We start from the raw sequence: 23,411 nt of genomic DNA, 5'->3' as shown, positions 1-23,411 counted from the left end.
TCTCAGGCCTAGTGTCCCTACCTCCTATCTTATGCCCTCCCCGGGAACATCCCCATCTCCCTGGTGTGGTCCATCCCCTCCATGTCACACACTCACGCCACAGGGATGTGCCGGCCACGGCTGCACAGCTCCACCTCCTCGCCAGTCATGGTCAGGTAGGTGAACCGGCAGCAGGGCTTGGGACCTTCAGGGCTCTCGGTGGCCAGGTGCTGGGAGGCAATCTCGGCACACAAGGCCTCCAGCTCGCTCTCGTCGTTGATCTGCAGGGCACAGGCAGAGGGCTGACTGCTGTTCTGCTCCCAAGTCCCCAGGCAGGGGAACTACGTCCTCCAGCAGGCAAACATTGGTTTACTCAAAGGCCTGTAACAGGCCTGGACAGAGCTGCTTGTGTCTGCATCACAGGGCAGGCTCGTGGAACCCAAAACCCAGAATGTCTGGAGGTGGCATCTGTGTGCATCTGATGATCCTTGCTATCCACTTCCAGAGACTGCTCCACTTTTTAGCAGTTTGAGGCAAGATCTTGCTAAGTTGCCTTACTTAATGTATAGCCCAGACAGACCATGAACTTATAACCCTCCTGACAGTCTCCTAAGTAACGAGGGTTAAAGACCTACTCTAGACACCTGGCCTATAACAGTTTTTTTTTTTGGGGGGGGTGAGGTGGGAGGGTGGTCTGGTTTACTTTGTTTGTGACAGGGTCTCATTATGGCCTTGAACTCCCTCCCTATAAAGCTGGATATGGATCTTGGATTTTTTTTTTTTTTTTTTGGTTATTTTTTTCAAGACAGGATTTCTCTGTATTGCTTTGGAGCCTGTCCTGGAACTAGCTCTAGTAGACCAGGCTGGCCTCGAACTCACAGAGATCTAGCTAGCTGCCTCTGCCTGCCCGGTGATGGGACTAAAGGTGTGTGCCACCTTGATTCCCATGCTTCACCTCTGAAGTACTAGGGTTCTGGCGTGTGTTTCTGTGACTGATTTTGTATGGGTGTTTTGCCTGCATCTGTGTTTGTACACCACGTGCATGCAGTGCCCAGAAAGAAGGGCATGCAGGCTGGAAGACGGCATCGGATCCCCTGAGATTGGAGTTACTCATGGTTGTGAGCTGGGGATTGAACCCAGGTTCTCTGGAGGAGCAGCCAGTACTCTCATGCACTGAGCCATTTCCTCAGCCCTGGATACTGCCTTTTACATATTACTTTGTTTATGTGTGTACAGGGGGCGGGGGAAGGGAGAACACTCACACTACAGTGAACGTGTGGAGGTCAGAGGATAACTGGAAGAGTTAGTTCTCTCCATCCACCATGTGGGTCCTAGGGATGGAACTCAAGTCTGAGCCATCCCAGGGGTCATGAGACTGACGTTCGTTTGTTTTTTTTTAGACAGTCTCATCATGGAACCCTGAATGGCCTAGAACTTGCATGTATATCAAACAGGCCTTGAACTTATGGCAATCCACCTGCCCCTGAGTCCTGGGAATAAAGGTGAGTGCCATCATGTCTGATGTGAGACTGATACTTGATGACATCATTTGAACTCCTTGATTCAGCCCTGCCTGAAGTAAGCCTTTGTTTTTTTCCCCATGATTAAAAATTTTTATTACGTATGGGTGTTTTGCCTGCATGTGTCTGTATCATACGCATGCAGGAGCCTGCAGAAGTCAGAAGGGGGCGCTGGACCTCCTAAGCCTGACTGGAAGAACAGCCAAAGTTCTTAACTACTGAGCGACCTCCCCAGCTCCTTTCAACGAATTTTAGTAATTTCACAATCAGATTTATTTATAAGGGGTACACTTGGAGACAAGCACTTTTGCCTTCTAAGCCATCTTGCCAGCCAGCACATCCATGACTCCCCACCATCCATCCTCCCCCCCACCCCAACTGAGATAATTTCTCTGTGTAGCCCTGGCTGTTCTGGAACTTAACTCTGTAGACTAGGCTGGCCTCAAAATGATGTGCTTGCCTCTGTCTCCTGAGTGCTAAAATTAAAGGCGTGTGCCACCACTGTCTGGTATCCATGACTTTTGACAGAGGACAATTTTGCTTTTGTAGTGTTCTATAGTTGGTTCTCACTTCATTCTCTCTCAAGAAGATGTACATCCTGAGCTCCAAGGCACATGAAGAGACCTGACCCAAGGGAGCCAGCCTACAGCTCAGAGTGATAGTGGGATCAGGTCAGCAGTGAGCACCCTGCAAGAGCACCTAACACCCTGTGAGTGAGCACTGTCCTCTAGTGCCTGAGGTCTGGAGTTCAAGCACAGGTCAGGCTTGGTGGCAAGTGCTCCCCACTGCGCCATCTCACTAGCCTGAGAGAGAGTTCAGGAGAGGCACCAGTGTTTGTCTCTCTGTGGTCCTGCCTAGCTTGTACACCACTGCTTGCCCAAGCCCCCTGCTCCCACTTAGAGCATTAGGATGCCTTCTTCGGACACTGCCTAGTAGCCACACTGTGGTGGTCTGATTAAGAACAGCTCCCTTTATACAGGCAGGGGTGGGGGTGGCGCACACCTTTAATCCAGCACTCGGGAGGCAGAGGCAGGCAGATCTCTGGGTTTGAGGCCAGCCTGGTCTACAGAGTGAGTTCCAGGATAGCCAGGGCTACATAGAGAAACCCTGTTTTGAAAAAACGAATAAAGAAACAAACAAAATAAAAAAGAAAAGAAAGAAGAAATGGCCCCCATAGGCTTATATACTTGAGTGCTTAGTTACCAGGGAGTGGTACCGTTTGAGAAGGAGTGGGAGGTTTGGACTTGATGGAGGAAGTGTGTCATGGGGAGGGGGATGTTTAGGTTAGGCCCAGTTCGCTCCCTCTGCCTGTGGATTGGGATGTAGTGCTTAGCTACCTCTCTAGCACAATATGCCTGTCTGATTCGTGACACGATGATGATAAACTAAGCTCCGAGACTAAACAAACCCTGATTAGATGCTTTGTTTCATGAGGTGCCTTGGTCATAAGTCTGTGGTGGTTTGAATGTCATTGGCTCCCACAACCTCATAGGGAGTGGCACTATTAGGAGGCGTGGCTTTGTTGGAGAAGTGTCATAGTGGGGGTGGGCTTTGAGGTTTCCTATGCTCAGGGTACTGCCCAGTGTCTCAGTTGACTTCCTATTGTCTGCAGGATGTAGGACTCTCAGCTACCACTCAAGCACCGTGTCTGCCTGCCATGATGATAATGGACTGACTGAAACTTAAGTGAGCCATCCCAATTAAATATTTTCCTTTAAGAGTTGCCGTGGCCATGTGTCTCTTCACAGCTATAGAAACCCCAACTGGGACAGTGTTTCCTTACAACAGAACAGTGGCTAAGACACACACACACTCCTAACGCACAGTGGGTATACTCCTTCAGATAATCCAGTGTTCCTGTTTTGTTTTTTCTTTTGAGACAGGGTGTAGCCCTGGCTGTCCTGGAACTCGCTCTGTAGACCAGGCTGTCCTAGAACTCACTGAGTGCTGGGATTAAATCTTGGTCTTGTTTTCATGCAGACTGATAGGCAGGGCTCTGATGCTCCCTCCGGTGGAGGCTGAGGGGAGCAACAAACCACGTATTCTTGAGGGGCCTCACAGGCTGCTGACAGGTGGGCACGGAGAACCAGAATCAGCCCAAACATGGTAAATGGGCCCCATACAGTGGCAGCATCATCTGTCTGCTTCTGTCAGTTGCTCTGCCCTCTGAGATAAGCTTTCTGTGGAGAATCCCAGTCCCCTTTCCCTGGAAGCTTGGGTTATGGAGTGCTAGCCTAGATGACCGTGGGGCCCTGTTGCTCCCAAACAATGTGCCTTCACTCACACTCTCAAACTTCTTGACATAATTGTAGGTGAGGATGTCTGCTTCCTGCAGGTCCTGGTCAGGGTCAAGGGGCTCGCCAACCAGTGTCTTCCAGAAGGAGGGCAGCAGGTCCAGGGGGAGAGGCACATCTGCACGGATGGCAATCCCCAGCAGTTGACCTAGGAAGTGCAGCAGCTGCTCCTCCCCGTAGGTGATGGGGCTTGGTGTCAGGATGTACTTGCCCTGCAAGAGTGAGGTCAGGTCACCTCTGAGCATGTGTCCCAGGCAGGAGGTGGGGAAGTACCCAGTTCCCATGCTCAGCCAGCCGGGCATCATCGCTGCCCACCTGGGCCAGGAAGGTCTGTGGGGAGGGACCACAAGGACACTCGCCCAGCCTTACCTTGTTCTTGTTGACAGCAGAGCTGGGGCACAGCAGGAGCAGTGACAGTGAGGAGCTCTGCAGCTCCTTACATACCTGCCACAGGAAGTGACGGAAGGAGCCACCTGCAGAGCAGACACCAAAGGTCTCAGCACTGGCTGAGTTCCCTGGCTAGCACCTCCTCTACACAACCCTCTGCCACTGAGACCACAAGGTCAACTCATTGCCAATTCCTATGGTGTGCAGAAAGAAGCCTTGCCTGTTTGAGCATGGAGGCCTGAGGCTGAGTCCGCTCAGCTGCTGGCCCCAGCTCTCCACAAAGGTACCTGTGCCCAGGCTTACTTGTCGTACAGAGGAAGACATGGAACCAGAAGCCTGAGGAGTAAATGAGGCCAATGCCAGTCCCAGGCTTGGCTTAGCTGTGCCAGTGTCCCCAGATGAGAGGGTAGCTTTAGTTCAGTGCTGCCTCCCACCATCTCTCAGAGCTGCACTGGCTCAGTAAATACAGATGAGGATGGTCAGATGTGGCAGCCTTGCAGACAGCTGGGACCCCTCTGTCCCCTCCCACTCAGAATGTGCCTGCTGGCACCCACCGGTCAGGAGGCTGCAGGCAGTTCAGGGCTCTGTAGGCTGGGGAGGCCAAGTCTGGGGCAGGTCATCAAGGACTGACAGGCAGGAGCCTGGTGGGCTGTAGCGCCTGACTGCCTGTGGGGGCGCTGCTGAGCTTTCTGGAGTTGAGGTTCCCATCTGTGTGATGTTAGACCTTGGTCTTGTGGCAAGGCAGGAAGCCTGCACATGGCACTCACAGAAGCAGGGGACTAAAGGCTGCTTGTTCCCGACTGAGGGAAATGGGGGGCAGAGTGGCTTCTTCACCCACTTACAACAGGTAAAGTTCCAAACGTGACTGGCGGGGCCAAGGGACATCTCAGCTGTCCTTCCTCATTGCCAATGAATGTCATGATGCTAGGTGTCACTTTAATGGAGGGACCCAAATGTCTATGCATCATGGGCAGCTCAAGCTTTGGGCTCAAGCAGCTGCTTATCTGTGCCTCTTGCTGGCGAAGGCATGTGAGCGGGACTAGAGTGCTAAGAAGAGTATGGTCCCCACCCCTGCAGAGACTGGCCCAGCCACCCACACTCCCAGCTCCCTACACACCAGCTCGTTCCACCCCCAGCCCTCCTTTCCCCTACTTTTTACATTTGGAGAGAGGTTTCACTAAATTGCTCAGGTTGGCCTTGAACTCACTCTGTACCCCCAAACTGGTCTTGAACTTGTGATGTTCTTGCCTTGGTCCCCCAAATGACCGGGATGGCAGGATTGTGCCCCCAGGCCTGGCTGTGGCATTTCTTCTCACCAGCAGGGCACTCCTGGGCTTTCAGCCCTCCTGCCCCCAAGTGTGCGCATTCGTACCCAGCCCAAGAGCCACTTACTGGTGCCATGAACCTCCTCCCCCGTGAAGCGGATGTTGAAGGCATATGTGGGGTCACCCCCACTGGCCAGCTTGACGCAGAGCTGAGAGGATGGCACGGAGGCCAGCTGCCGGGCAGCCTGGCAGAAGTAGGAGTTTTCCGAGGCTCTGATTTCCCCTGGAAGTGGAAGGGAGTAGATCATAAGCTCTGGTAGCCACACCCTGCCTGTGAAGCAGGAGACTCAAGCCTGGTCGGTCCAGGTTGGCCTTTCTTCCATCTTCTCACCCGTGCAACTAACCTAGAGGCTCTCAGAGGTTTCCCCCACAATTGACACAATTGACACCTGACTCTTTCCTTGGATCCTTCATGTCTGTTCTGGGCTACATCAAGCTTGTCCTTAACTACAGAACCGAGGCCTGTTCCCAGGTAGAATGGCTTCCACACCCTCCTATATCCAGAAAGGGAGTTAGCACCTCTGCTTGCCCCTCTTTGGAGCTCACCCCCCCCCCCCCAGGAGCCTAATACACAGACAGAGGCAGCCCGCAGAGCAAGGGCTGGGACTGCCCACCACTCTACTCTCCAGGCCCTTCCTGGGGGTTTCGGGGCCAGCTGTCTAAGGGCTGCAGCCCGCCCTACCTCCTACAATTTCCAGTGGGTCTAAGGTGATCTCAGGTGCTGCATGGTCTGCTGTCCTCTGCACAGTGGCATTTAGCACTCGGTTCATCACAGTCACCTTTGTGTCATAGAAGATCAGTCCTGAAGAGAGAAATGTGGGAGAGGTGGGGTATAGTTGTCTCTCCTCATTCCCAATCACCCCTGCAACCCGGGGAAGGCCGTGTTCACCCCTCAGCCCCTGGGTGTCACAGAAACATATACAAGTGCGAGATAAAAACACACCATGTGAAATGCCATCTATTTTATGTGTGTGGTACAGGAACACACATGTGCCTATGGGGAAGGCAGAGGTCAATCAGGTAGCTCTATCACTCCTTGTCTTATTTTTTGGGTAGGTGTGTGTCTGCCACACACGTTCTTGTGTGGGTGTGCATACAGGCAGAAAGGCCAGAGGAGGGTGCTGGTGCTCTCCTGTCACCATCTGTCTTATGCCTTTGAGACAGTCCTTCACTGAACCTGGAGGTCATTAATTCAGCTAGGCTGCCTGGCCAGTGAGCTCCCTGAGCCCACCAGTCTCTGCTCCACCCCGTCCATGTGATGTGCTGGGCATAAATGAAGGGCTGGATGGACAGACAGCCTTGCACTAACTAGTTCCTGAGGGCTCCCTGTGCAGATGAACCAACCTCATTTTTGAAGCTCAGGCTTGATTAGCTTCTCTTAGGAAACCAGCTGCTTGACAGAAGGCCTGCCTGGTGCTTGCCTGCCAGCAGTGAGGGAGGGGTGGGCCTTCCCGCTTGCAGACCCTGAGGGCTGCGCAGCCTGCACTGACCTTTTGCGTCCTTCAGCAGGGCAGCGATGCTGTGCGTGTACATGGGTGTCTGACGCAGCTCCACTAGAGGCAAGAAGAAGGTCTCCAGTGTGGTGTTGAGAGACTGCAGCAGTGCGAAGCGTAGGCGCAAGCTCTCGATCGGCACGTCTGCAGAGAGAGGTGATAGGCTGAGTGCCAGCCAAGCCAGACAGTGTCTGTCCCTAGCAAGGATGACTGGAGTGAGAATGGGCTCCCTCTGTGGGCTTTAGCCCTGGGAGCCTGGGTAAGGCCCTGGGAATACAAGCCTACCCCTCTCCTTCCTTCAGGCCATACCACAGCTGCATATGGCCTTAGTGTTGTGGGGGAGACAGAGCCCAGGCCTTACCCAAACCAGGCAATCACTCTGCTCCTGAGTTACATTTTTGGCCCTACATGTTTGTTTGTTTTGTTTTTGTTTTTTTTTTAACTTATTTACTTTACATCCTGACTACAGTTTCCCCTCCTCCTTCTCCCCCCACCCCTTCTGTCCACTTCTGTCCCCCAATCCAGTCCTCCTCTGTTTTGCTTTGAAAAGGGACAGGCCTCCCTCTCTAAACTTGATGGCATATCAAGTTGCAGTAAGACTATGCACCTCCCTTTGCATTCAGGCTGGGCAAGGCGACCCAGAACAAGGACTGGGGTCCCAAGAGCCGGCCCCTGCACGGCTTTTAGACTCTGCGGTTGTTACAGAGTGTAAGGAGCGGCAAAAGCAGGCCACAGTCTGGTGTGCTCCCCACTCAGCTGCATTCAATGGTGACAAGACCACGGCAGCGGCACACTGCCTTCTACATAGTTCCCTCTCACAGCTGCGCCCTTTCCCCGTGAAAGACTCACATCATGGACAACTTGCCCAGCTTCTCTCTGCATCCCAAGGGTCCTGCCCTTGCTGCCAGGCAAGGCAACAGCCCTGTGGTGCCTGTGTGCAGTCTCGTACGAGCTCTGCCAGAGGTGATGCCTGGCGGGAGTGGTGAATCACTAGAGCTTCCTTACTGTTCATTCCCGTTTTTAAGGAAAATGGACTGCCCTCCCTGATGGTCAGCAGCGCCCTGACTCTCTTACTCACAGCAGCGATCTCTGTCCACTCTGAGCTCGTTACCCTGCCTTGGCTTTCTTTTAATGAGCATCAAACAAAGATCAGAGGCTAACAGCCTCCTCTGCCCTTTCAGGTGATGCACATGGGGAGTCTAAGTATTTCTACAGCATGGGGGAGTAACCCTAGAGGCCACATACTTGAGAGACAGGCCATCCTGGGGTCGGTGGCATCTGCTGGGTCAAGATACACCTCGTGCGGGTGGAGCCGTGCTGGCGTGATAGCAAGATGGCGGCATAGCCTGTTGATGTACTGCACAAGCGCCACATCCATCTCCAGAGTCCACTTCCTGGAGGCCTTCTGTGCATGCCGGACATCGATGCAGGCACACCTGGGGCAGGACAGGAGATGCACCAGTTAAAGCACTGTTTAGAGCCACACTTCACACCTGTTTTTCAGGGATTTGGGGGGAGGATCAGATTGTCCCTCATGAGAGAAAGCTCTTTCACAGTACAAGTGGTCAGGAGTGTGGGCACGGAGGAGCCTTGTAGGGAAGTCTGGAAACCCACATGTACAAATTAGGTTGAGGTATGTGATCCTGGGGAGACATGGGGAGCATTCAGTGACCTGGGGTAAAAGCACACCCACTTCTGAGCCTGGGTTTACTTTTCCATAACATCAGCTCAGAATGGCATTGATGTTTGCTTGTCTTCATACCTGTGAAGCACATGGTTCCCCTCAGCTAGGTGATGCCATTCCAGCATTTACCTGCACAGTGGCCAGGACAGACAGACCAAAGCGTGCTCAAAGGGGCTTACTGTAAGGCTGTCTTGTTGCAGTAACACTGGGCGCAACCTACATGTCCATCCCAAAAACTGCTGCCTAAACTGTGCTGTTCCTAGCAATGGAACACTGGCAACCACTGTGTGGAACCCCAAACACCAACTATGTAAAAAACTGGAAAACTCAGATTGCTGACAGTGGCCTCTAACCACACGGGGAGAGGTAGCACAGAAGCATTGTGAGCTGCTGCCCTGGACAGAGCCACAGGGTGTCTTCTGTTCAAGGCTATAATCACCACAACAGCTATGTGGCCAGTGTGCACATCCCTCTTCACAAAGCCATAGCTGTCAGCTGGGAAAGGCTGGACAGCCCAGCAGCCAGGGCTCATGTGCTAGGCTGACCACAGCATCTTGGGAGTGGAGGGGGAGGCGGGGGGGGGGGGGCGACACGGATGGGGACACGACACACGGACGATGATGAAACTGTTCTCTTCACACTAGAGGCCAAACTCAGCCCCATACTACAGGTTTCAGACACCCAAGTCCCTCTCACCAGAGAGTTCTTGCCCAGTCCCCACCTGGTGGGCTGATCTGTCCTTAGACTAGTCAGTGATGAGAAGGAGGACCTTCCACTGTCACGCACAAGGGACATTCACTACATATTCTATTGATGGTCCTGCTTGTCCCCTGCCACCTAGACTACAGCTCTTAGTCCAAAAAGTCCCTCTAACCTAACTAATGTCTACAATAGTAAGCAGAGTCTCAAATCAGGGTAGAATGTGCACAGTCCCCCAGGAGCACAAATGATGGGGGTGGGTTTCCCACACGTGGCGAAATTACATGGGTCAGCATGTTCAGAGTGCAATAGACAAGCCATGCCCTAGGAAAAGCGCTCTGTGGTCACAGGACCAAGTCTGCCCTGTAAGTCTTAAGTCTGGCTTCTCAGGACATCAGTACTGGACAGCCCCTCCTTTGAGGCTCAGCATGTCCAACTATGAACAAGGCTGAGGGACCTGTGTGTGGTTTAGCGTGTTCACTTCCTGGTTCTGCAGACTCCTTGCTTGCTTGGGGTTCACCTGTGGACAGGAGTGAGCCCCACTTTTCAGGGTCCATGGGACCTGTCCAAGCCCTGTCTTGCTGACTTCATGGGAAAGAGAGCATGGAGACCCAAGGAAATCTGAGGAAGACTTTAGAATAAGCAGTGTCCTTGTCACAGACTAAACTGTAGTATAATAACACTTAAAGAGATAATTATGGTAATTAGAGAATTAAAGCTATAAGAGCCAGTCGGTGGCAGTGCAGGCCTTTAATCCCTGCACTCGGCAGGCAGAGACAGATGGATCTCTGTGAGTTCAAGATCAGCCTGTTCTACAAAGCTAGTTCCAGGACAGTCAGGACTGTTACACAGAGAAACCCTGTCTCCAAAAACAAAAGCAAAACAAAAACAAAAAAAGCTAAAAGAAATCATGCAAGTGGGTCCAATCCAACAGGCCTGATGGCTTTTTTTTTTTTTTTTTTTTTTTAATGATTTATTTATTTATTGTGTATATAGTGTTCTGTCTACATGTACAGGCCAGAAGAGGGCACCAGATCTCATTACAGATGGTTGTGAGCCACTGTGTAGTTGCTGGGAATTGAACTCAGGACCTCTAGAAGAACAGCTAGTGTTCTTAACCTCCAAGCCACATCTCCAGCACCCCCAGGCCTAATGTCTTTTTAGGAAAAAAAGAGTAGAGCCAGGCATAGTGGCCAAGACCTTTATTCCCAGCACTGCACTTAAGAGGCAGAGGCAGATGGAGCTCTATGCTTTTAAGGCCAGCCTGGTCTATATAGGAAACTCTAGACAGCCAGGGCTACATAGTGAGACACTGTCTCAAAAAGGAAGGGAGGTGGGAAGGGAGGGGAGGAGAAAAGGAGGGAGGTGGGGAGGGGAGGGGAGAGAGAAGGGAGGGAGGGAAGGAAAAGTAAGCAAGCAGACAAGCAGAGATTAGGTCACGCAAGCACAGAGAGAGGCTGGCTGAATGAGATGAAATGAGCAAGGTACCATGTGTGGGCACTGGGAGGTCCCATGTAGCCTCTAGAAGCACACAGAGAAGTATTTGCTGTTTAAACCATGCATGTAATGGCACCCAAAGTGAAGATTTGAAGGAAAAGAACAGTTTGTTTTCAAACAGGTAATAAAAAAAAAAAAAATAAATCACTTGACAATCATATTAACTCAGGGAGCAGCTTCACAGGCCACAGCATCACAGGCAGAGCAGACCCTCAGTAGGATAGCAGCTGGGACATCTGCCTGCCAAAGCCACATCTGTCCTGGGCTCAACGTAGGGGAAGGCCAGTTTCTTACCTCTCAAAATGAAGATCATAACCACAGGATAAGATTGCCCTCCAGACACTGCGGATATCTTGCTTGGCTCGGTCGATGACGAATTTGTGAAACCCTTCTAGGGTCAGGTACTTTTCCTCAGGAACTGCTGGCACAGCACGCACAAGCAGTCAGAGGGGGCACAAAAGTGTCAGTCAGGGTGGAAGTCCGCACACTGTGGCCTCTTGTCCATGGTTTCCTCTGCCTAGCTCCCCTCCTCATGCTCCCAGTGTTAATTCTGAGGTCCCCAGCCCTGTCACAGTGTGACGAAGCTCCCGCACCCCAGCCTCCCAGCCAGGCTTTGCTATGACTTCCCATCTCCCTTATTTCTCCAAGTCTTAGAAGCACAAGGTTGGCAAAGCAGTTCACACTCAGTGAACAGCTTTCTCTGTGCTTAAGACACTAGGAAGCTGCTGTCTTATAGCTCCTCCTCCCTCATTGGTTTACTGGTTCAGACAAGTGCCTTCTAGAAACCCCAAGCAAATTTCCACACCTTTACTATCCATTCTTCTTATTTTTACCTGCCTTAAGCTGACAGCCACAACGCTGGCCATCAGGGATACTTCCACTGTCTGTACAAACACTCAACTACGACTCAAAGGAGCTGGGGCACAGAGAGAGGGGCTATCCGAATGGATGGACCAATCCAGGCAGGCCTTGGCCGAGAGCGGGCTGCTGTCCCCAGGATGGAGGCAGGTTCTCCAGACATGAATGTACCTTCTTGTTTTTTGGTGGGTGACTTTTCTGGATCCTTTTCATCTGGTTTGCTCTTCTCAGGTGACTTTGCCTTCACGGTTGGCTTCTTCTCACTTAACGCGGTCCTGCTACAGATCAAAGCACTGCAGTTAGGATGTGCATGACCACACTGCCTCCCGACAGGAAGCACAGAACCTCACACACCCCAGCTATGGCACTGGGGTCACTAAGGCTGAGTGTAAGGCTTTGTTCTGAGCACATTACAGAGACAAACCACTGCTTTCAGCCGTGAGGACTCCTGAAGCTTTTCTGACATTTTCTATATATTCAGAGTGGCTTGGCTCCGTAAAGTAGTCAGTAGCACGATTAGCTACCTAAGATTAAGCTAAGTGACACTGAATAATTCACACATGCAGGTTCTCAGCTGCACTCCCATCTGCAATGCTCCTGAGACCTCAGGACAGTCCTATCAAGAAGCACATGAACAGCACCAAGTGCTGTCGGTACTGGGGATTCGGCAGGACAGGGCTGTTGGCACACAGACGGATAATGCAAGGGTCCAGGATCTTTCTGGTAACTCACACAATTCTTCTAGACACACTTGCAGCGCGAGGGCTATCAGCACAGTGAGGATTTGAGTCATAAACAACAGCCAGGCATGACAGGGAGTACCAGTGGTTCCTGAGCTGATGTAGGAGGGTCACCAGTCTGAACCTGACTGGGTTACACAGTCAGACCCTATTTTTTTCCTTCTTGGAACAGGGTCTCACACAGTCCAAGTTGGAACACACTATGTAGCCAAGGCTGAACCTGAATCCTCGATCTTGCCTCCACTCCTAAGTGTTCACCCCTTGCCCTCACTGGCCTTGAGACACTGTCTTAATTAAGAAAATTGTGTGGGATGCAGCGGCAGGTAGGTCTCTGAGTTCCAGGCCAGCCTAATCTACAGAGTGAGTTCCAGCACAGCCAGAGCTACACTGAGAAAATCTGTCTCAAAAAAAGAAAGGAAGGAAGGAAGGAAGGAAGGAAGGAAGGAAGGAAGGAAAGAAGGAAGAAAAGAGAAAATTACACTAAACATATATGAAGACTCAAATATGGAATATTATGTAGCATCCAATCCTGGGCCCCCTCAGGTACCTGCAAGCATGTGGTGTATATAAACTCATCCGGGCACACACACTTACACATTAGTAACAAACAAATCTTTGTAAAACATTTCTTAAAAGATGGGAAGGTTGCCAGACAGTGGTGGCCCATGTCTTTAATCCCAGCCCTTGGGAGGCAGAGGCAGGTGGATCTCTGTGAGTTCAAGGCCAGCCTGGTCTACAGAGCAAGTTCTAGGACAGCCACATCTACACAGAGAAACCCTGTCTCAAAAAACAAAACAAAATAAAAAGACAGGAGGTTTATTTTTGTGCTGAGTCAAGACTAGTGTTAAAACAGAAATAGCAGGGTGCTCACACTGTGCATAGTACCCACATTTGCATAGGAGTATATTTGCTAGTGTGCCATAGACTGTTCTGGAAGGCTTCTAACATAATGCATCAGCCTCAGGGAAGTGGACACTCAAGTGAGTTATCATTATTCACTCATTTATTCATGTAGTGCTGGGCTGGCAACTGAGCGTAGAGCCTCATGCACACTCGGCAAATGTTCTACCACTAAGCTATGTCCCTAGCCCTATTTATTCATTTATTTGAGACAGGGTTTCATTATGTAACTTTGGCTGGCCGGGGCTTGCTATGTATAACAGGCTAGCCTCGAACTCACAGAGCTCCTATTGCCTCAGCCTAGTGAGTGCTGAGATTAAAGGTGTGTGCCACCATGCCTGGCTATCCCCAGTTCTCTTTTGGTCTTTTGTTTTGAGACAGGCAACTTAGGAATTCACTCTCTGGCCAGGTGGGCCTTGTGTTTGTGATCTTTTTGCCTCAGCCTCTTCTGAATTCCATGTCAGTTAAGAAAATGATACACTGGGTCTGGAGAGATGGCTCAGAGGTTAAGAGCACTGGCTGCTCTTCCAGAGGACATGGGTTCAATTCCCAGCAATCACATCGTGGCTCACCACCATCTTTAATGAGATCTGGTGTCCTCTTTAGGCACTGCAGGCATGCATGCAGACAGAACACTGTGTACATATAAATGAATCTTTTAAAAAAGATATGTTACTTTAAAAAAAAAAAAAAGATACATACAGCCATGCAGTGGTAGCATATGCCTTTAATCCCAGCACTCAGGAGGCACAGGCAGGTGGATTTCTGTGAATTTGAGGTCAGCCTGGTCAGTTCCAGGACAGGCAGAGCTGTTACACAGAAACCCTGTCTTGAAAAACAAAAAACCAAAACAACCAAATAACCCAAAAAGAAAGAAAAAAAAAATATGATACGTGTGTATAAATTAAAGGTTCTGCAATGTTGAATGCACATTGTTGCTGAGCTATGTCCCTTACCAGTCCTTGCATTAGAGAAGGTTTCTGTGTATGGATAAAGTATGACTTATTGCAATGTTTTTTCAGTGCACACTGTCTGCCTGACAGCCTACATGGCCTTCATAGGTGAGGTGAAACATTAACTTGCAGTGGATGAAGCCAAGGACTGAAGGGTCCTCAGCAGCAGAGCAGAAGACAGATGGCATGCCTGGCAGCCCCAGGGATGCCCCAGCTTCCGAGACATCTGCTGGAAAGCCACACCATAGCCACCCTCTTCCCGAGCTCCACGGACATGCACCTGAGATTGCTGAGCACGGCTTTGTCCTTGGCAGGCGGCTTGGTAACGGGCCGCTTGGTGCTCACCACCTTCACGGGGTGCTGCTCTTTCCCAGCTTTGCTGAATTTGCTCTTATCCAGCTTGGGCTTAGGCACGCCATACTTCCTCAGGATCTGTAGAACACAGACGTGGAGAGGGGGTTCTCAGGCCAGCCCGGAGGAGGAGCTCAGGTTCAGCACAGAGACTATGTGGAGAGAGAGGCTACCTGTGTGAGCTGGTCCTCCAGCACCTTCTTCGGGGGTCGGACGTTGGTGAAGAAGAGGTGTAGGAGGTTGCCTGGGCTCTGGGAGTTGATCTGCTCTTTACTAAGATAGATATCAGAAACCCTGATAGGTTTCGCTGGTGTTAGGCTCAGCGTCTGCTCTGAGTGGGCGCAGCTTTTAAATATTTCTGTCAGGACCTCTCTGGCCCCAGGCACCAATTTCTCACCTGTTACAAAAGAGGACAAGGCCAAATAATTTTCATAAACATACTATGCCAGGAAACACACTGCAAGCATCTTTTCTAGCAACTGTGTGCTTTGTTTTCAGGGACAAGGTCTCGGGTAAGTGAGAATGGTCTTCAATTTCTGATCCTCTTGTCTGGCTAGCAACCACATGTTTAAAAATTAATGAGTGAGTATGTATGTGTGTGTGTGTCTGTCTGTCTGTGATCGCGTGCCTGTAGTGGAAGAGTGTGTTGTCAACATCATGTGTTGAGTTGAGGACAACTTTGTAGAGTCAGTTTCCTCTCTACAACATTATATGGGTTTAGTTGGAATTGAGTGGCCAGTTTTTCGTTGTTGTTTTTTTCAAGACAGGGTTTCTCTGTAGTTTTGGAGCCTGTCCTGGAACTTACTCTGTAGAACAGGACTGGTCTTGAACTCACAGAGATCCACCTGTCTCTGTCTCTCTAGTGCTGGGATCAAAGGCATGCACTATCACCACCCAGCAGAGCAAATTCCTTCCCTCACTGAGCCATCTCTCCAGCCCAAGCTTATCTTAATTTGAACAGTACAAAAGTACTAGAGAATCCACAGCAGTAAAAGAACACATAGGTAGTCAGGGCTTGTGGCATCGTGCTGTGAGAGAGCTTGTGAGACTGGGGGGGGACACAGGGAGGGAAGCAGAGCCCCTGGGGTGCACACAGTGCCACACACCTGTCATCTCACCACGTGGGAGGCTGAAGCAGGAGGGCCAGGAGTTCAAGGTTAGTGTTGGCTATGTGGTGAAGTCTGAAGTCAGCCTGGACTACATGAGACCACTGTGTGTGTTGGGGCGGGGGCAGATGGCAAAATGAGGCCCCAATCTGCACCGACAAAGACCTGAGCACCATCAATAGAAGGGTTGACTGCAATAGAATCAGGAGCTAAAAGTGCATTCTGGATTCAAAGTGGGGGAGACTAGGAAGCAATAACAACAGCAAGCTCTTGGGCATCCTGAAAATAAGTCCTCCGTTGTTCATCTTCTAAGGGGACTGCTAAGGTGAGGGGCGAAATACACTCTCAAAGGAATGGCCAGGGCCGCAGCTGCTCAGGCACAAAATGTAAGGCACCTCCTGCCAAATGCTATAACTAATGGCTCTGCCCTACATTTGCTGGGGCCTGGGATGAAGAAGCACTAGCATTTTATTCACTCATTTATTTATTTTTGAGTGTGTGCATGTGCGTGTGGGTGCATGTACCAGCACAAGTATGTAAGTCAGAAGACAATTACTTGTGGATGTTGGTTCTCTCTTTATACTGTGTTGTGACTGGGGAGCCGCACACGGACCCTCAGTTTCGACGGCAGGCACATTCACCCACTGGGCCATCCTGGCAGCACTCCCTCCCTCCACCTTTGTTTCTGAGATGGAAGTCTTACAGGCTCTTACAGGTCCTACAGGTACTGAACTCTTGAGTTCAGGCGATCCTTCTTTTTTTTTTTTTTTTTTTTTTTAAAGATTTTACTATTTTATGTGTATGAATGTTTTGCCTGTACCACATGTGTTCCTGGTGCCCACGGAGGTCAAAAGAGGCATCAGACCTTCTGGAACTGGAGTTAGAGACTATTGTGAGCCACCATGTGGGTGCTGGGTACGGAACTCAGATTCTCCAAAAGAGCAGCAGTACTCTTAAGCACTGAGTCTATGTTCTAGCCCGGCTGGTTGTAAAAGTGAGATATGAACTCTGCTAACACAAGTACTCCTATCTGTGGCTACACAGGACAGAGCACAATAACACACCGCAACAAGGAAGCCCAGAACGAGGAGGTTCTTCTCAGGGTCTCTAGCTGGAACATGGGCTGTGGTTCCCTGCTCACCCTCAGCACAAAGCCCTGTGCACTGGGGTTGAATTCAAGAGTTCCTTATATCCTACAGAGATGCACAGGCTTGGCCACCATAAGCCAACAGAGCACTCAAAAATTCCTGTATACTTAAAACTGTTCACCAAAGGAGCAAATAAAAATTAAATTAAAAAAGAACATAGTTCAAACCTGTAATCCTAGCACTTGAAGGGGTGAGGGAGGAAGAACAAGGAGTTCAAGGCCAGCCTCAACTATATTGGGAATTCAAGGCCAGCCTAGGTTATGTGAGTCTCTATTTCAAAACCCAAAATCTGGGTCTATGAGATGGCTCAGTGAATAAGGGGGCTTGCCTCCAAACTTGATGACCTGAGTTTGGTTCTTGGGACTCATATGGTAGAAGGAGAAGATGGACCACCAAAGTTGTCCTCTGACCCCTACATGGGTACCAGGATGGGCATGCATATTCACACACAAATAAACACACAGACTTAAAAAATAAAGACCACAAGCACTAAGCACACACCCCCTCCACCCCACCTTTAATGGACTTGTCGTTGAAGTAGTCTTCTAGGCCTGGGCTTCCCTGAGTGTCAAACAGACTCTGGTTCACCACAGACACTGTGAGAATCTCCTCTGTAGACATTTCCATCAACTCATCCTCACCGTCCAGACTTGACAAGCCAATCAGATCATTATTGTTAAACAAACTTGCTCGGATCTTCTCGATTTTGGCTCGGGATCTTATCTGTATGAACAAAGAGAAAGGTTGGGCTCTGGAAGGACATGCCCTGGCGAAGCATGCTGGCCTGCTTTCTTGAGCGGCTCCCTCCCAACGCCACTGTGGCCATTACAGAACAGCTCACCTGGGAAGCTCTGGGGCCTAAAGGCTGGCCAGTCCCCAGGAAGGCAGCCCAGCTGGGAGAGCAACTGATGGAAGTTCTTGCCCTTGGGCTTTATGGAGCCCAAGGGGAGGGCACTGGCTCTGACAGCGGTGCTGGACCATGTGCCCTGGACTCCATGCACACTAAGCAAGTGCTGCACCCCAGTGCTGGATGTTACCCTTGAGTCTAACTCTGGCAAAAGTGCAGGAAGTCATTAGATGCCTCATTTCTAAACAAGGTGGCCCAAGGAACATGTAGCATCTGAAGTGGCTACCATCTGGTCTCACACACACACGGCACCCGCATTCAGCATGCCTGGAGTACAGTGTGCGTGATTCTCACACTGCCAACACAGTGCCTCTCACAACACAGCCATGGTCCTCCGGTGTACCTGCCAGAGACCCTCACCCCACTCACGGCATGAACTGCCTTTGCTTTTTAACACAAGCCTGGATGTCCCTCTTAGATTTGACCTCAAGAAAAGCAGCAACTCCTGAGAGTTGCCCAGGAGTTCCCCAGGACCCCATGTTGCCTGCTAGCTAACTCTTTCAAAGTAGCTTGGAGAAGCCATGTTGGCCAGGTCAAGGTTGAGTGGCTTTCAAGGCTGAGAGCTATTACCTCCACCACGGCAAAGCCTTTGATAGGGCGCGCTGTGAGGGGCTGGGTATCCAGGGACGTGACTGTGTACATGGAGGCCACGTCTGCCACAGACGCTGTCTCAGCATTGTCCAAAGGTTCCCCTAGACTGCCCAGGCTACCCAGGCTGCCAGTGCTGCACAAGGAAATGTCCAGGCTCTCCTGGCTGGACACCACATGGGGTTCCAACAGGACAGGAGGAACAGGCAGCTCCAGGCCTGAGGGCAGTGGATCCACCGAGAGGTCACTGGCCGTCTGTGAGACACCCTGCGAGCTACAGACTGAGGCCTGGCTGGTGGAAGCTGAGGCACTGATGCTCATGGCAGGGGCCAGGCTGCTGGACGTACTCCCCTCCAAGCTGTCCACACTGGGGAACCCCAGCAACTTCTCAGACTCAACCTTGCTGTCAGCACCCTCAGCCTTGTCTTTTGGCTTCTTGGGGTCTTCCTCCTGCAGTGGGATATAGATCTCATCTTTGAAGACACCGCCGTGGGCGTTGCAGGCCTTGCGGATAGCACCTCTGACAACAGCTTCATCCAGGTGTGTGGGAATGCCCGAGATCACTAGCAATCGACTGTGGGCAGTGGGGCCCACCAGGGCCTGGCAGGCATCAGCGATGGCATCACTTGTCACGCCCAGGCCCTGTGGATCCTTTCTGGTAAGGTGACGGAGGATGATGAGCAAGGTGAGGGCACGGTGGAACCAGAGCATGTCCTCAGGCTTGCCCCCTCCTATGCTGAGCACTGTGGAGTCCGCATCTGTAGCGCGGGAGGACTGGCGCTTGCTGGAGGAGGAGGCCTTCTCCCGCTTCATCTTCACTTTCTTCCTCTTGGACAGGAGGCTAGGGCTCTGTGGTGTCTGTCCCGGGGAGGAGGAGGAGGATGAAGATGAGTCGCTGAGGTTTGGGGTGGTCGTTGAGGTCACCCCACTAGCTGTGACACTGATATTGGTAGGCAGGGTTACTTCAGCAACTGCCAGGCAGCCTTCCATGAGAGCGTGGAAGTAGGTGGAAAACCTGCCCTGGTCACCCACGGCTACTGCTCCAGAGCCACCACAGGCATTGCCCGAGACCCAGCTCTGGGTCTCCTCATCGTACAGCTTATGCAACTCTGACTGTAAGGCCATCAGCATGGCCAGGCAGGGGTTGAGCTGGAGGGCGATAGAGGAGGACAGACCAGCTGGGTGTTTCCGTTGCTCCAGGGTGTGGACTGTGCGCAAGAGCTCAGCCAAGAGGTGGAAGACCAACTCCTTCACACAGGCTGCCATGTCTGTGGTCCACAGGAAGTTTCCTGAGACAGAGAGAAAACAGAGTAACCGTGTCACTGCTCATCACTGCCCAGGAACAGCTCTGAGCACTGTGATGGAGCTTAGAGATGGAGAGAGAGACCAGTGCATGTTGGCAGGCTGGCCATGGCCTTTAGCCCATGCCTTTGACAACATGCTTCCTGCTTCTGGATCTCAGGCCAGACCTCTCTTGCAGAGGAGAGTTAGAAGCTATCAGAATGCTTCTCAAGATACAGGATGCCTGCCCTTGGGGATGACTACTAACTCAGCTCTACTCCAAAGCACAATTGAACATTGAGGCTTGGGAGGCAGCTTGGTTGGGAAAGTGATGCTGTATAAGCACGATAACCTGAGTCAGATTCTCACACCCACATATAAGCTGGGCACAGTGTAACTCCAGTTCTGGGGTGGCAGACAGGAGGCTCCCAGGAGCTTGTTAGCCAGCCAGTCTACCCAAGCTAGTGAGCTCCAGATTCAGTAAAAGACTCTGTGTCAAGCAACAAACCAGAGCTGGGAGGTGGTGGACTTTAATCCTAGCACTTGGGAGGCAGAAGCAGGCGGAATCTCTGTGAGTTCAAGGCCAGCCTGGTCTACAGAGGAGTTCCACTACGGATTCCAAAGCTATACAGAGAAACCCTGTCTCAAAAAAAAAAAAAAAAAAAAAAAAAAGAAAAAAAAAAAGAAATCAAAAGTAAAACAACAACAACAAACCCAAACTGGAGAACAACTGAGGAAAACACCTAACAGTGACCTCTATTCTCCATATGCACACACATGCACACACATGCACACATGCACACACACACATGCACATGCACGCACACAAAGAAAGGAACCAAGTGTGGTTGTGCACATTTATAATTCCAGCAATCACAAGGTAGAGGCAGAAAGAACAGGAATTCAAAGTCATCCTAGGCTACATAGCATGTTCACGATCAGCCTAGCTAAACCAAGACTCAGTCTCAAAAAATAAAACAAAATAAAAATAAAATAACAAGAAACCACCAAGCAACAGCAAGAAAAACACCAAAACAAAACCCACCTGAGCAAATAACAAACAAACCAGAAAGGAGTTGACGTGAATAAAAGTATTATGTTCTCCAGGCACAATTCACAGGTACAAGAGAGAGTTCATGAAGGGTGAACAACAATGACTATCTTTGCAGAAAAAAAGTGTCCTGGTCTGGGAATGTAGCTCAGATGGGAGAGTGCCTGTCTAGCATGCACAAGGTCTTGGCATACATGTCCAAAATAAGACACACAATGTTCTCCACACATGTAATCTCAGCACTCAAGAGGTGGAGGCAGGAGAAATCAGAAATTTGAGATCATTCTTGCCTACACAGTGAGTTCCAGGCTAGCCTGTGCTGCATGAGATCTTTGCTTAAAGAAAATCCTACTTGATGGGTGTGACAGTTTGAATATAATTGGTCCCTATAAGCTCATAGGGATTGGTACTATTAGGAGGTGTGGCTTTGTTGGAAGAAGATCTCAGCTCACTTCCTGCAGCCTGAGGATCACGATATAGAACTCTCAGCTCCTTCTCCAGCACCATGTCCCACTATGATGATAATGAACTAAACTTCTGAAGCTGTAAGCCACACCAATTAAATGTTTTCCTTTATAAGAACTGCTGTGATGATAGTATCTCTTTACAGCAATAGAAACCTTAACTAAGACAAAGGGAAAGGAAGGATTTGTGGGAAAGGGCAGGAACAAGAGATGATATGGGGAGGTGAATGTATGATTTAAGAAATGTATACAGTGTATGAAGGAAACTGAATGGTTAAGCTGAAAACAACAACAACAACAACAAAAAGAAGTTCCAATCCAATCTCTTCACACCAGATGCACACCTAGTTTGTGTAGTGCTAGACATGGAATGCAGAACTTTTACATGCTAGGCAGGGACTTGACCAGCTGTGCCATAGCCCTAGCGCCCAAATGCTTCTGTTCATGCTGCCTGGGACAGGATGGAGGTGGTGAGAGCTCAGGTAGTATTTGAGCAGCTGAGGGTGGTGAACATTTTGGTCTAGTTCCAAGAAGGCAGCTGAGCCTAAAGCTGTAAGAGAGCAGGCTGCAGCTGGTTCCATCCAGATGGGGCTTGCACTGGGTAGAGTGCTTCCTGGGGCTCTCAAAGGTATTGCTTAGGTGCAATGCCTTCCAGAGAAGGCAGTGAGCTTCCTGCTCTCTCAGGAGGAGGATGCTTAGAAGTTCTCACTGAAAACAAGTTCATGAGTTCCCATGAAGCCTGCCAGAGCCGAGGTTAAAGCTCCCTTGTCCGTAGGCTCAAGGGTTATGTCATCTCCACCAAGTGCTTCATTTAACATAGGACTCTTATGTAAGAGGACAGACATCCTAAAAGGGAATTCTCCACTAAACCTGAACACAGTGGCACAGACATCTGTTCTTGCAGTGAGTACCACCCAGACTGTCTTAAATGTCCCACAAGTTTGACCTAGTTGCCAATGTCTAACAATTGGGAGGATCACAAAAAATTTTACTTTTCTAGTTTTTGTTGAAATAAAAGTAAAAATTCTGGCCGGGCATGGTGTTGTATACCTTTAATCCTAATACAAAACCATCTGGTTTTCACAGGGAGTTCCAGGCCACCCAGGGCTACAAAGTGAACCACTGTCTACATAAAAAACAAAACAAAACAAAGTAAAATGACAAAAATACACAACTCTGGCCAGACCTCATTTGACAGTGAATAGTCAGGACTCGGTCCCTGCCTGGTGGGCATATGTGAACACTCCTCTTCCTCTGGTTATTTGTTTCAGTGACATATGTGGCCCCTGAGGCATCTGGGATCGCTACCTGGTTTGTTTTCTTTTTCATTAGGGTCTATTCCCATTTGCCCATCAGCCAGACCCCACCACTCATCTCTTCCTCTAAGCCATCCAGCCCCTACCTATGTCCTGATTAATCTGAGCACCCATCAGTGTGACTCACACTTAAACAGTGAGCAGGCACACTGGATTAAAGTTCAACATTTACCTCAGGTATTTTGGTACTAAGTTTGCTTTTAGTTAAAAATCTGACACCTAAGTTGACTATTTTGTGAGTATGGTAAGCTTAAGCCAGCAACTCTGAGGCTAATGGTCCATTTGGGTAGCACTGTTAATGTCCACGACACCCTTCCCCATGACTTAAAACAAACAGAATATGAGGCAAACATTTACATTTTGTTGTTTTTAGACAGGGTCTCACAATGTAGTCCTGGATGGCCTAGAACTCACTATGTAGACCAGGTTGTCCTCAGACTCACAGAGATTGGCCTGCTTCTGCCTCTATGCCTGGCAAACATTTAACATTTTAAAACATGTTGATATTGTTCTTTGATTCATGGGTAGCTGCCACCGGGAAGTACAGTGGTGATAGCCTGAAGACCGCAAACTCAGACTCAGGACTCCCAAGTCTACTTTCAGTGGAAGTGCTCTGACAGGTTGCAGCTGCCCAACCCCCACCCACCCCTGACACTTGCTCACCTAGTAGCTCCACCACATGCAGGAGGACCGCAGTAGGAATGGAGTCAGGCTCATCCTCCGACTTCCCGTCACTGTCCTCTGATTTCCAGGACAGCAGCTGCTCGGCAAAGGCCATCGCCAGGGGGAACTCTAGGGGCAGGGAGTGCAAGACCAGCACGGCTCCAGGAGGTGGGGACACTCCTAAGAGAAGGGTCCAGAAAGAACACA

General features: G+C 50.3%; 1 protein-coding gene across 1 annotated transcript in view; it reads right to left on the bottom strand.

Moving 5' to 3' along the window:
* Hectd4 (HECT domain E3 ubiquitin protein ligase 4) overlaps positions 1 to 23,411 on the bottom strand; it is a 149,196-nt gene that overhangs the window by 3,853 nt on the left and 121,932 nt on the right. The window contains exons 60-73 of the mRNA XM_051176572.1: positions 23,205 to 23,384; positions 18,412 to 19,718; positions 17,450 to 17,657; positions 14,854 to 15,077; positions 14,610 to 14,761; positions 11,908 to 12,014; positions 11,173 to 11,296; positions 8,244 to 8,434; positions 6,996 to 7,142; positions 6,188 to 6,307; positions 5,573 to 5,728; positions 4,163 to 4,266; positions 3,784 to 4,005; positions 97 to 260 (exon numbers count right to left, since the gene is read on the bottom strand). Coding sequence (XP_051032529.1) covers positions 97 to 260; positions 3,784 to 4,005; positions 4,163 to 4,266; positions 5,573 to 5,728; positions 6,188 to 6,307; positions 6,996 to 7,142; positions 8,244 to 8,434; positions 11,173 to 11,296; positions 11,908 to 12,014; positions 14,610 to 14,761; positions 14,854 to 15,077; positions 17,450 to 17,657; positions 18,412 to 19,718; positions 23,205 to 23,384 — 3,406 coding nt within the window. The remainder of the gene's footprint in view (positions 1 to 96; positions 261 to 3,783; positions 4,006 to 4,162; positions 4,267 to 5,572; positions 5,729 to 6,187; positions 6,308 to 6,995; positions 7,143 to 8,243; positions 8,435 to 11,172; positions 11,297 to 11,907; positions 12,015 to 14,609; positions 14,762 to 14,853; positions 15,078 to 17,449; positions 17,658 to 18,411; positions 19,719 to 23,204; positions 23,385 to 23,411) is intronic.

This window comes from Phodopus roborovskii, unplaced genomic scaffold, assembly GCF_943737965.1.
Source record: "Phodopus roborovskii unplaced genomic scaffold, PHOROB, whole genome shotgun sequence".
NCBI classification, from domain to species: Eukaryota; Metazoa; Chordata; class Mammalia; order Rodentia; family Cricetidae; genus Phodopus; species Phodopus roborovskii.
Note: the sequence above shows the minus strand (reverse complement) of the source record. Positions and strands in the feature narration are given on the sequence as shown.